The following is a 14532-nucleotide window of genomic DNA, read 5'->3' as shown; positions in this document are numbered from 1 at the left end:
GTCCCACAAGGAGTGATACTGGGGCCACTACTGTTCCTAATATATGTTAATGACCTCCCAGAAGGGATTGAATCTTTCATGTGCATGTTTGCAGAAGATGTAAACTAATGAGAAGGATAAGAACAAGGAAGAACAGAGAAAGGCTCCAGGGAGACCTGTACAGCCTGCATGAGAGAGTCAAACGCCACATAAATGCAGCAGTGAGACATTCATATGATACACTGGCAAACTTCAACGCAACCTTCACATACATGCATGGCTAAATGCTAGAAAAAAATGGAATATACGTTATTAAAAAATTACAAATTATAACTGTAGTTTGATGTCATCAGAAAAATGCAAAAGTTTGTAACGAAGTGGTACAAAGGCTAATTATTTTTATATTCACGGGGAAGCGCTAAACCCGTAGAGGCCATGCTTAACTCCTGGGGGAGCGGGAGGTAATCAGGTTCAATTCAAGGAAAGGGTAGCTCTAATAATTTGGATGAAGAGCTCTTCAGAGGCATCAAGATACACACCTTGAAAGGGATACACGTGATACAACTAATGGATTTTGACAGAATCATATGACAAGCAAAACAAAAGATGGGACGCCCCGCGCATACCTCTGCCCCGTTACCTACATTGGTACTCACAAAAACAAAGCAATAAGGCACTGCGGTGTTGTCTGTAAATCTGCACTTCTCAGGACAGAATTCAAGTAGCCACCTTCCTGATGATTAGGAGTAGTAACGGTGTTCATGGTAACTAGGATTTGACGGGGGTCTAGCAGTGCTGGATTATATTTAGCAAAATTGGATGCAACAGCAGTGTGCTGCTATCCTCTCTTATATGACAGCTACATAGTTGGTGGTGACTAAAGGATGGGTGGAAGGAGTGGCTAGGGGCTAGTAGTGTTGATGGTGCCTAGGGTAACAGTGGTGGTAGATGAAGAATACATGAACATTTCCTGGGGGTGAATGTCACCTCGGCTTTGTCCATGACCAGACCACCTGGTGGATCAACGCCTGATAAACCAGGATGTTTCTGCTGCCTGCACGCAGTCCAGCGTACAAATTACGGCCCGGGTGGTAACTGACTGGACGAACCTGTCAAGCTCCCTCTTAGCGGGTGATGGTGGTGACGAGGGTACTAGTAGTGACGAGAGTACTAGTAGTGACGAGAGTACTAGAGGTGACGAGAGTACTAGTAGTGACGAGAGTACTAGAGGTGACGAGGGTACTAGTAGTGACGAGAGTACTAGAGGTGACGAGGGTACTAGTAATGACGAGAGTACAAGAGGTGACGAGGGTACTAGTAGTGACGAGAGTACTAGAGGTGACGGGGAGGTGATAAGGGAGTGGTGGTGGTGACTGTGACGACAACGAAAGTAGTGGTGATTAGTAAGTTTATTCAGGTATACATAAATACAGTTACACAGATTGTCATACATAGCAGCATAGGTGTAGAGAACCTTCGATAACCCGAAAAATGTCAGAGTGACTTATTTCCAGTGGTGGTGACGTAGTGCAAGAATGTCATTCAAAGAGGAAATCCTTCCAATGAAACAATCTAATCTTACACTTCCTCCCCCCAACCTCAAAAATTAATTCTCACAACAGTTGCTACAGCGACAGCAGATACTCTGCCCACACACACACAAAAAAAAAAGAAAACGGGAACTGGGAATAAAACAACAGTCGGCACTTGCGAGCCAGTAGGATGAGTGCCAGTCATTCCGGTAAGGCGGAACACAACACTGTGTGGCTAGGAGTTCCGGTCTAAAATGCGCTGCTAAGTTGTGGCACTGTCTTGCCTCCCACACAAGACAAGGAAGGATATCTTCCTCACGGCACAAGACCACCTGTCATCACCCTGGTCCCACTACAGGAAATTCGTGGACCACTGCTCACTTATGATATTTTTGTTGTAGTTATTGTTTTAGGTGATGGAAGGTGCTATTTTGATGATATACTTTTGACGAGTTCACAGAGGCTACTGGGAAATGTAGGCACAACAGCCAGACTAATCAGGAACTGCCTGAAGCTGAAGGAAACCTGAAGGATGCTTCCAGGGGTAAACGCTCCTCCGGTGGACCATGGCCTTATCAACTAAGCTGTTACTGCTGGCCGCACGCAGTGCAACGCACCCACCACGTCCCGACTGGAGAAACTTATTAAACTCCATCTTGTAGATAGCAAATGATCAACTGAAAATTCCCTTTATAGTTATCATTCTGCCAACTGACTTATCCCTTAGTATTCTCCTGGTGTAACGTGGACTCGAACAACTCACTGAATTCAAATATCTCCCTGCATCTTCCTATCTGAAGCCTATCTGTAGTCAATTCCAGACCAAGTCCCTAGCTAACAGCGTGAACAACCAAACTGTTGAAGATAGCAAATGAAATTAAATCAAAGAAAACTTAGTTTTATGCACAATAATAAAACAATAAGCAAATAACCTTCAGCCATTCGTTTAATATTTTAGATATGTCAAACTGGATTGATTTCCTGCTACAGAGTAATAATATCCTCAGGTTTGCTATATACAAAAACAAAATCCTGCTATTTTTGGCATTTGGTGCAAAGGAGAAGTTAAAATTATCATTTTCGTGTAATTCTGGAGCCGTACACACACTCGCATGCCAAGTATGCTTATAAATAAACACTCTCACTCGCTCTCTTTCTCTCTCGGGGACTTAAAGCACAGACTTGGCATATATAATGTTAATGATTGAGCTGGGGTGTTCAGAGAGAGAGAGAGAGAGAGAGAGAGAGAGAGAGAGAGAGAGAGAGAGAGAGAGAGAGAGAGAGAGAGAGAGAGAGAGAGAGAGAGAGAGAGAGAGAGACAGACAGACAAAACAGAAATAACAGAGGCTGCACGTACCTTAACTGATCCTCCCAGGTGTATCCCACGCTAGAATCAAGAGAAAGAAACATCTCAGTATCAAGGACATTCACTGGATAACACACAGCAAAATATTATTCACATATACTTTTTTAGGTCTTCCATTATTTTTTTTACACTGAAAATATCCATCACAAACCCCCATTGCAAACACGATGAATAAGACCCATCTGCAACACCTGATCATCTTCATCTCTCTCATAAAGACACACAGGTGTTGTACATGTGTCTTATTCATCAACCTGTCAGTATTATATACCATTCATCTAATAACTGAACTGCGTTTATCTACTATAGGTTATGAATAACTAAGTGTAATGAGCACTTGTCAGTGCTCAGTAATAACCCACATGGAGACAAACTCAGGAGATTAATTAATCTGTACATCTGGACCCCCTTCTGGTTTGACACTGTCAATTATAACTGTTGCTACGATATCCCACTAAAGGCAAAGGATCTGACTTGTTTCCACTGAGCCCTTGTGTTATATAGATATATAATTTTATTTTGGCAGGGGCATGTAAACTTGCCGTCTTATCCTCTATCCTTAGTGATCTTATCAGAGTAAAACACACAAGAATGAGCAGAAGCCTAGTAATTTCTTGACCCAGGTTGCATTCCCTGAAAGCCATGAAAAAGTCACAGGTGTTTATTACCGTTCTTCGGTTACATATTACGATATAGTTAAAGTTATAAATAGAGATGTGTTACTTCACTGATTATAACAATAATGATAACTTTGTTACAGTTTTATCTTTACCTTAACTCACTTTGTTATCCTTCGTAGATCCCTCACACTTACTACCTCTTTTTTTTTTTTTACACAGGGTTTGACAAGGTTAAGGATCCCTAGCTTTATTGACAAGCTATTTACAGGTTAAGGATTCCTAACTTTATTGAGAAGCTAAGAGCTGTTACCTACATCAGCTCATTTGAAAGTATTTTTATTGTTATGAGACATACAAGTAGGGAACAGGATGAAGTTGGAGCCATCTGTGGGCCAGCATTTTCATTTGATCAACTGACTTTATCTCGTTGACATCATTATGCTGTACGAATGTGTTCCATACTCGAGTCATCCTGGGTATATATGATCTCAGATGGAGTGATGTTCTGGAGAAGGGTACAGTCAGAGTGAAGTTGCTGCTTTCTGCCCGTCTTGTGGCATAAAAGCTTGTTTCACGATGTCCTCGAAGTGGATCCAAGTGTGGTATTTTGACAATATTGGCCTTGTACATAACAGTAAGGCCACCCACATCCCTCCTATGTTGAAGGCTCTGCTGAAATGACAGATCTATCCAGGATGGGTCCAGGCGAGAGATGAGACGTCTTGCTCTGTTCTCTACTCTGTCAAGCAGTCGCAGATGAGAGGGGGGGCAGGCAAACCAAGAAAGTGGAGCATACTCAAGGTGTGAGCGTACTTGCGCCTCGTACAGGATCTTGCAACCCCTACTGTCAAGCAGATGCGAGATACGGCGAAGTGCTGTAAGCTTCCTGGCTGCCTTGTTTGCAAGATTTACAACATGGTTCTTCATGGTTAGTTTGGAGTCAAATTTCACCCCAAGGATATCAACTTCTTCTCCAGGTGCCAACACCCTCCCATTCATCCTTACTACTGCACCAGCATTACCATCATGGTGCCTAGAGACGATCATCATTTGCGTTTTCTCAGGTGCAAATGTTACTTGCCATCTATTTCCCCAAGCTGATATAGCTCTCAGCTGGTGATTGATGTAGCTTAGAGCAGCTGGCATTTCTTCTCTTGGATAAGTGAATGTCAGTGTACAGTCGTCTGCATATGCATGTGATTCTGGGATGAGATGAAGAAGGTCGTTGAAGTAGATATTCCATAACAATGGACCCAGCACGCTTCCTTGTGGAACACTTGCCCCAATAGGATGTCTTGCTGATTCCGTTCCATTGAGAACTACACTTAGAGATCTACCATGAAGGTAATCACTGAGGAAACATAGCGTAGAGCCTGCAATTCCCAGTGCTTGAAGTTTTGCTAAGAGGCCCTGATGCCACACCCGGTCGAAAGCGCCAGCAATGTCCAGTGCTACCACACAGCTAACTTTGGATTCATCCAGTGACTGGTGCCACTTAGTGGAGAGGTTTACCAACAGATCAGCAGCAGAGTAACCTTTCCTGAAGCCATATTGACGATCACAAAGTAGTGAGTGGTAGTCAAAAAACTCTGTCATTTGTCTTGAGATTATTGTCTCAAGGATCTTACCAGTGATTGACAGGAATGACACTGGTCTGTAGTTGCTGATTTCTGCTCTGCTCTTCTTTTTGTGAACAGGGACTACATTTGCCTCTTTCCATAGAGAGGGCCATTTACACTGTACTAGGCAGTGCTGAAAGATGCGAGTTAGAGGTGCTGCTAGCTGGTCTGCACATCTCAACAATCTTGGGCTCAACTTGTCTGGGCCCACAGCCTTTTCTCGGTCAAGCGATTTAAGAAGGAAATGCACCTCCTCCTGCCTTATTGTCACCGCTGACAGTTTTGACACAGTTCTTGCAGCTAGCCAGGGAGGGTCCCTTGCTGGATCAGGAACTTTCATTTTGGTAGCAAAGTGTTCAGCAAAGAGGTCCGCCTTCTCTTGACTACTAGTAGAGGTGGTCCCATCCTGTCGATTTAGAGGTGGAATGAGCTCATCAGGCAGATAACCTTGTCTGTCCTTGACCATGGACCACCAAGTTTTGGAGACTACCGTACCTGATGCTAGCTTTCTTTTAGTGTCCACCTCCCATTTAGCAATGGCCCACTTTTGAACGTCACCCATATGCCTACAGGCTTGCGTGTGCAAGTTCCTGTTATAGGTGGTAGGATGTCTCTTATACCTTCTCCATGCTTTGTACTTAGCAGTAGCAGCCTCTCTCTCTGTCTCTCTCCAGCATTGCCTCTTTACCCTCTCCTCACACCATCACTTCCTTCTATATATCTCATTCCAATACAGTATTATGGAAATGTACAGATTTGGTAATAAGCCCTCCGGTATCTTCCATCTATATATTACTGTGTATCTCACATTCTTTCTATAGAGGCCTGATCACGGAATGGGCCGCGGGGGGAGGGAAAAGGAGGAGGAATATGCCATCCAGGTATACCAGTTCTTTGAGGAGTTCCCAGCAGTTTAACTGCTTTATTGGTTCTATGCCCCTTGTATTCATTACACTACACATTACTGAGCTACCCTAACTTCATTACAATACACATCAAACTATCTTATCTTCACTACAATACACATCAGTCAACTACCTCATCTTCAACACTGGTGCAAGTTATTTGAATAACATTACCATAAGCTTAATTTCTCTTGCTTTGAAAGTTCTCATTATCCACCATGTCACTTTTCCTGACCTTCAGAGAATTTGTTTTATTGTGTTCTATAAAATAAAACTCAGTTGACCTAAGTCTTTTACACGTCCTCTCATTATTTAGTACGACCATCCTGTGTTTTGTATACCGTCTCTTTTTGAGTCCTCCATTTCCCCCCATACATGAGCAACTGGAAGACTTTGTTTATATCCTCTTGTAATTTCTCGGTATCCTCTACAGAGGTAAATTTCTCTCATAGTTTAATTTCACTGGTATTTTGGGCCGATACAAACTATATTGCGACTCCCTCTACTTATTTTATTTTAGTTTTATTTATTAAGATCCAGGAATAGCGGGTAGACGGATGCCTTAAGTTGACTCTCATTTAAATACTTTAAAATTTAACATTAGGAAACAATTTTTTAGTTCAGGGAGGAAGAGAAATGTGTTGTGCTGGATGAAAGAGTTGGGTAGTTAATTTTTAATATACTGCTTCAGGAATAAGTGTTATAAAACTAGAATGCAGTGATTATTGTTGAGTACACCTCGTTGAGGCGTCTTATGTCCTCCTTTCTCTTTCACTTCCTCCCCATTCCTACCATCTACCTCCTCCTTTCACTCTTATTCCCTCACTCTCACTCCAAGTACTGTAGCCTTCCTCACGTCTGCCTTCATATTCCCTCACCCTCTCCCCTCTTGTTTATGTTGCCAATCACACATTTATGGACAATTATTGCCAAATGTCTTCCGTCAGTGTTTTTATGAGCGAGGGAACGCAAGGGGTGACCTCTAATTTCACTCTCACACTCCCTCCCTACACTCATGATCCTTTCTCTCGCACTCCATCCCTCCTCTCACACTCCCTACACTCACGATCTTTTTCTCCTCTCACGTTCCTTCTCTTCTTTCCTCTCGCACTCCATCCTTTCACACTCTTTATCCAGCCTGTCATTTTGTTATCCAGTGTGATATTTTGTTATCCAGTCTATCATTTTGTTAGCCGGCTTGTCATTTTGTTATCCATCCTATCATCTTGTTATCCAGCCTGTCACGTTGTTATCCAGCTGGTCAATTTGTTATCCAGGACGTGATCTTCCTTACAGTTGTGAGAGTAATACCTGGTTTAGGTTAGCTTGAAGGATCACTCTGTCCTCAATGGATGCCACTCCTACACAGTCTCTCCTCACGCGGGCGAAGGCCTCTCCAGTTACCCTTTACCACCACTCATCAAACATGACTGCTTCCCATTTTATTACTAAATGGTTATAACTATGACCATAATTTTTAAAAAGGGGTGGACTGGTAAGCCAGCGGAAGGCCTCGGTCAGATGACCAAAGCTCCAACGGCGGGTTATCATCTAAGACGTGCTTCAGGAAACTCGTCTTGTTTCCTGACGAACCTTACCTACCCTAAGCTTCCCCTTCCCAATGTGTTGTATGATTCCAACGGATCATACAGTGTATCCACTGCCAAGGGTGGTGATACAGTCGACTTGGAGAATATTCCGAGTGGCTAACACACAGAGATATAACTCGTGCTAGTCGCACGAGTTATATCTCTGTTTATGAAATAGGAGTGACAGAAAGAAATCAAGCCGATTACTTGCCGTGCGGAACACAGATGTTTACTACGAAGGTTATCTAAAACTTACTATGGGTAAACGCCCCCGCGGCCCGGTCCCAAACCAGGCCTCGTGGTGGATCAAGGCCTAACAAACCAGCCTCTTACTTCTGGTCGCAATCCTGATGACTATTACTCTGAGTCGTATGTATGGAAATTAAACACACCTGCAAACATCTAATTCTTTCTGATGCACACACTGTGTGCGCTGGTACACCGTGGTCACACCTGTCCAAAGCTTTCGCAGTCTGTGTACTCTCACCTATATGTGGTGAGTCATAGCAAGTGGTCCTGAACTGTATCCAAAACTATCTGTGTTTACAAGTCTGCCTGTAGAGTATCCAAAACTATCTGTGTTTACAAGTCTGCCTGTAGAGTATCCAAAACTACCTGTGTATATTCTACAAGTCTGCCTGTAGAGTATCCAAAACAATCTCTAAGGTCTAGAAACAACACTAGAGGAAATGTGATCACTGACTCACTACTACACATGAAGGACATAACTACAACATCTGATGACGATAACTACAGCAGCTGATGACAACTACAACAGCTGACGGTGACAGCTACAGCAGCTGTCAACAACAGCTATTGGCGACAACTACAACAGCTGATGATGATAGCAACGGCAGCAGATTATGACAACTACAGCACCAGATAAGTGCAACAGCTGATGGTGACAACAACAGCAGCTGATGACAACTTCAGCAGCTGATGAGGTCAGGTGTTATAAATCCCTCAGACAAGACTGGCAGGGTTGTCAGACAACATGTGGCACACAGACCTTGACAACCACATAATTACTACTTAACCGTACAAAAACTTTATATAAATGTACAAGACGACCAACAACAACAAAAGGATAAAGAAAGTGAAGAACACAAGAGAAAGAACAAGGGTAAGAAAACGCGAACAAGGACAAAAAACACGAAGGCAAAGAACAGTAACAAACAATAAAAAGAGAAGAAAAGCTACACAAACAAGAACAAAAAAGCATAAAAGAGCAAAGAAAAAGAAAAGAACACAAGAAAAATATGAAGACCAACAAGAATAGAGAGAACCATCGGCACTCTCCTATCATAATTCTCTCTACTTCCTCACTCAACTAACTTGCTCTTTAAAATCCACGGGATAAACCTTAAAATATTCCACAAGAAAATCAAAACAACATTACAAACTAATCAAATGTCCCAAATTCGCTGGCAACAGATAAAACAACTATAGATAGAAATCCAGATGTACTCCAGTTAACCCTTTTGGGGCCTAGTTCCTATGCCTGCGCATCCATATGCACAAATAACCCGTACATGGGAGAGAGAAGCTTATGACAGTGATAAGGAAATGTGTAGAATTTTTAACACATACTTCCTCTCAGTTTTTACACAGGAGGATACCAGCGATATTCCAGTAATGATAAATTATGTAGAACAGGACGATAATAAACTGTGCACTATTAGGGTCACAAGTGACATGGTCCTTAGGCAAATAGATAAATTAAAACCTAACAAATCCCCAGGCCCTGATGAACTGTATGCAAGGGTTCTAAAGGAATGTAAAGAGGAGCTTAGCACACCTTTGGCTAATCTTTTCAACATATCACTACAAACTGGCATGGTGCCAGATAAGTGGAAAATGGCAAATGTGATACCTATTTTCAAAACAGGTGACAGGTCCTTAGCTTCGAACTATAGACCAATAAGCCTAACCTCCATAGTGGGAAAATTTATGGAATCAATAATTGCCGAGGCAGTTCGTAGCCACCTTGAAAAGCATAAATTAATCAACGAATCTCAGCATGGTTTTACAAAGGGGCGTTCCTGCCTTACGAATTTATTAACTTTTTTCACTAAGGTATTTGAGGAGGTAGATCATGGTAATGAATATGATATTGTGTATATGGACTTCAGTAAGGCTTTTGACAGGGTCCCACATCAGAGACTATTGAGGAAAATTAAAGCACATGGAATAGGAGGAGAAATTTTTTCCTGGATAGAGGCATGGTTGACAAATAGGCAGCAGAGAGTTTGCATAAATGGGGAGAAATCAGAGTGGGGAAGCGTCACGAGCGGTGTTCCACAGGGGTCAGTGTTGGGCCCCCTGCTGTTCACAATCTACATAAACGACATAGATGAGGGCATAAAGAGCGACATCGGCAAGTTTGCCGATGACACCAAAATAGGCCGTCGAATTCATTCTGACGAGGACATTCGAGCACTCCAGGAAGATTTGAATAGACTGATGCAGTGGTCGGAGAAGTGGCAGATGCAGTTTAATATAGACAAATGCAAAGTTCTAAATGTTGGACAGGACAATAACCATGCCACATATAAACTAAATAATGTAGATCTTAATATTACGGATTGCGAAAAAGATTTAGGAGTTCTGGTTAGCAGTAATCTGAAACCAAGACAACAGTGCATAAGTGTTCGCAATAAAGCTAATAGAATCCTTGGCTTCATATCAAGAAGCATAAATAATAGGAGTCCTCAGGTTGTTCTTCAACTCTATACATCCTTGGTTAGGCCTCATTTAGATTATGCTGCACAGTTTTGGTCACCGTATTACAGAATGGATATAAATTCTCTGGAAAATGTACAAAGGAGGATGACAAAGATGATCCCATGTATCAGAAACCTTCCCTATGAGGATAGACTAAGGGCCCTGAAACTGCACTCTCTAGAAAGACGTAGAATTAGGGGGGATATGATTGAGGTTTATAAGTGGAAGACAGGAATAAATAAAGGGGATGTAAATAGTGTGCTGAAAATATCTAGCCTAGACAGGACTCGCAGCAATGGTTTTAAGTTGGAAAAATTCAGATTCAGGAGGGATATAGGAAAGTACTGGTTTGGTAATAGAGTTGTGGATGAGTGGAACAAACTCCCAAGTACAGTTATAGAGGCCAGAACGTTGTGTAGCTTTAAAAATAGGTTGGATAAATACATGAGTAGATGTGGGTGGGTGTGAGTTGGACCTGATAGCTTGTGCTAACAGGTCGGTTGCCGTGTTCCTCCCTTAAGTCAATGTGACCTGACCTGACTAGGTTGGGTGCATTGGCTTAAGCCGGTAGGGACTTGGACCTGCCTCGCATGGGCCAGTAGGCCTTCTGCAGTGTTCCTTCGTTCTTATGTTCTTATGTTCTTATGACGACGTTTCGGTCCGACTTGGACCATTTATGCATGTTATTTGTGCATTGTTCCAGTCATGGTATTGTGTCTTTTTGTCCTTTATCTACATGTTCTTGCACTACCGTCCACTGGATATATATGGGATATACTAAAAGTATCCACTTCGGAAGCAAAATATAAAAAAAAAAAATCTAATATTTATAATAACGTTTGATTTAGCCTAAAAATTTAAGATAGAGATCATCTTCAACTTAATAAGTTCTTTCTTCGTGAACTTATCGCAACCATGCTTTTCACTGCAAGTATTCTATTCTGTCTGCCAAGCTTCTCGCTTTCATGTCGAGTGATTTCAGTGCTCAGGTTTGAAGGCGAATGTTTTAGTTAATTAACATCACTAGGTACACTGATACTTCTTGCCACTTGTACACGTCCAGCAGGTACTGGAGTGACTTACACAGGACTCCAGTGTATTTTTCTTATACAGGATGTGAGATTCCATCAGGACTGTAGTTCCTAACATAATTTGCCCCTGGATGCGACCCGCTACAATTGCCTAACACACAGGTATCTACATTTACTGCCAGGCGAGCAGGGGCAGCAGAGGTGTATGGAAAGTGACCCACATGTTTGTTGCCAAGAAATCTAACCCAGGACCTTGTGATTGTGAGTTAACTGTTCTTACCAGTTGGCTACGTGGCATCCTCCGTGTTGTAAGTTAGAGGGTGGGTGATGGAGGATGGGGTTTTGGGAGGATGGCGAGAATCAGCGGCGGAGGGTGTAGAGTGGGTCGTTGAGGATTGAGAGTGGGTGGGAGACAGGGATGGGTTAGTGTGGATGGTAAACAGTGACGGGTTAGTGTGGATGGAAGACAGGGATGGCTTACTGGGGATGGGAAACAGTGACGGGTTAGTGTGGATGGTGAAAAATTAGACACATGTGCAACATCTGGGTATCTTTATTGTAGACGTTTCGCCAACCAGTGGCTTTATCAACACAAATTCTAGGACATGATTAGAAGACAGTAGAACTATATACAAAACATGAGATAATTAGTCCCTCGGCCTTGAAGTTGGTGTTGAGAGCACCGTGGTCGTGAAGATTCTGGACCACAGGTAAGAAGGCTGCTGCTTTTATACTTGTCGGTATTACCTGGAAGTTACCTGGAGGTTATTCCGGGGATCAACGCCTCCGCGGCCCGGTCCATGACCAGGCCTCCCGATGGATCAGGGCCTGATCAACTAGGCTGTTACTGCTGGCCGCACGCAGTCCAAAGTACGAGCCACAGCCCGGCTGATCCGGCACTGACTTTAGGTATCTGTCCAGCTCTCTCTTGAAGGCAGCCAGGGGTTTATTGGCAATTCCCCTAATGCTTGATGGGAGGCTGTTGAACAGTTTTGGGCCCCGAACACTTATGGTGTTTTCTCTTAGTGTACCAATGGCGCCCCTACTTTTTATTGGGGGCATTTTGCATCGCCTGCCCAGTCTTTTACTTTCGTAGGGAGTGATTTCTGTGTGCAGATTTGGGACCATTCCTTCCAAGATTTTCCAAGTGTAGATTATGATATATCTCTCCCTCCTGCGTTCCAACGAGTACAAGTCAAGTGCTTCCAAGCGTTCCCAGTAGTTAAGGTGCTTGACAGAACTTATACGTGCAGTAAAGGATCTCTGTACACTCTCCAGATCTGCGATTTCACCTGCTTTGAATGGAGATGTTAATGTACAGCAGTATTCCAGCCTAGAGAGAACAAGTGATTTGAAAAGGATCATCATGGGCTTGGCATCTCTCGTTTTGAAAGTTCTCATTATCCATCCTATCATTTTCTTTGCACGTGCGATCGTGGCACTGTTGTGATCCTTGAAAGTGAAATCCTCAGACATTACTACTCCCTGGTCCCTTACATTATTTTTCCGCTCTATTGTATGGACGGAGTCAGTAGTATACTCTGTTCTAGTTATTATCTCCTCCAGTTTTCCATAACGGAGTAGTTGGAATCTGTCCTCATTGAACATCATATTGTTTACCGTTGCCCACTGGAAAACTTTGTTTATATTCTTCTTGTAGGTTAACCGCGTCCTCAGCAGATGACAGCCTCATGCAGATCCTAGTATCATCCGCAAAGGATGATACGGTGCTGTGGTGTATATCTCTGTTTATGTCTGATATGAGGATAAGGAATAAGATGGGGGCGAGTACTGTGCCTTGTGGAACAGAGCTCTTCACTATGGCAGCCTCCGATTTAACTCTGTTGACAACTACTCTGTGTTCGATTTGTTAGGAAGTTGAAGATCCATCTCCCCACTTTCCCAGTTATTCCTTTAGCACGTATTTTATGGGCTATTACGCCATGATCGCATTTGTCAAATGCTTTTGCAAAGTCTGTGTATATTACATCTGCATTCTGATTTTCTTCCAGTGTATCCAAGGCCATGTCATAGTGATCCAGTAGTTGTGAGAGGCAGGAGCGACCTGCCCTGAACCCATGTTGCCCTGGATTGTGCAGATTTTGGGAATCCAGGTGATTTGCAATCCTGCTTCTTAGTACTCTTTCAAAGATTTTTATGATGTGGGACGTCAGAGCTATTGGTCTATAGTTCTTAGCTAATGCTTTGCTGCCACCTTTATGGAGTGGGGCTATATCCGTTGTTTTAAGTGACTGTGGAATTTCACCCATGTCCAAGCTCCTCCTCCATAGTGTACTTAGGGCACGCGAGAGGGGTTTCTTGCAGTTCTTAATGAAAACAGAGTTCCACGAGTCTGGGCCCGGGGCTGAGTGCATAGGCATGTTGTCAATGGTTTTTTCGAAATCTATCGGAGTTAGGGTAATGTCGGAAATCTGGCATACATTTATGGAGTTTTGAGGCATTGAGGTATTGTATACCGTTCATGTACAACTTGTCAGACACTGCAACATCATGGAATCTTGGTTCAAAGGACATCCACATTACCTCTTCACAGCTGCTACTGCTACCTCGACTACTACTACTGCGTGTATGACCTACTTCCACTGGGGATTCCCGCCCACCAGTGACTATGCCCTCCATCTTCCACCAGCATAAAAGCAGCAGCCTTCTTACCTGTGGTCCCGCCGGGTCACCATCTGGAGAAGACCCGGGCCGGAAGTACCGGCAAATCCCTAATGAACCTGTGGTCCAGAATCTTCACGACCACGGTGCTCTCAACACCAACTTCAAGGCCGAGGGACTGATTACCTTATCTTTTGTATACAGTTCTACTGTCTTCTACTCATGTCCTAGAATTTGTATTGATAAAGCCACTGGTTGGCGAAACTTCTACAATAAAGATACCCAGATGTTGCACACGTGTCTAATTTTTCAACTTGTCGGGATTGTATACCGTTCATGTACAATGTGGATGGTTGTGTTGGTGTGGTTGGAAGACAGGGATGGGTAAGTGTGGATGGGACACAGGGATGGGTAAGTGTGGATGGGAGACAGGGATGGGTTGGTGTTATAGCAGGATGGTTCTCACCTGTGTTGAGCAGTCTCTCGGTCGGGGTCCAGTCGTTGCCTCTTCACCTGGTGAGAAGAAATGATCATCGTTTAGAATA

The 14532-nt window shown here is 43.2% G+C and overlaps 1 protein-coding gene across 8 annotated transcripts in view; it reads right to left on the bottom strand.

The window, feature by feature from the left end:
* eya (eya transcriptional coactivator and phosphatase 2) overlaps positions 1 to 14532 on the bottom strand; it is a 427289-nt gene that overhangs the window by 146535 nt on the left and 266222 nt on the right. For 5 of the 8 annotated variants that reach the window (XM_070102143.1, XM_070102142.1, XM_070102137.1 and 2 more), the window contains 2 exons: positions 14454 to 14500; positions 2869 to 2898 (listed from right to left, as the gene is read on the bottom strand). Coding sequence is in view for 4 of the 8 variants with exons in the window: in XM_070102137.1 (XP_069958238.1) it covers positions 2869 to 2898; positions 14454 to 14500 (77 nt within the window). In the remaining 4 variants the exon portion in view is untranslated. The remainder of the gene's footprint in view (positions 1 to 2868; positions 2899 to 14453; positions 14501 to 14532) is intronic. The other 3 variants (XM_070102145.1, XM_070102144.1, XM_070102140.1) reach the window with 1 other exon arrangement.

This window comes from Cherax quadricarinatus, chromosome 80, assembly GCF_038502225.1.
Source record: "Cherax quadricarinatus isolate ZL_2023a chromosome 80, ASM3850222v1, whole genome shotgun sequence".
Lineage (NCBI taxonomy): Eukaryota > Metazoa > Arthropoda > Malacostraca > Decapoda > Parastacidae > Cherax > Cherax quadricarinatus.
The sequence above is the reverse complement of the archived record's forward strand: the minus strand, read 5'-3'. Positions and strand labels throughout refer to the sequence as shown.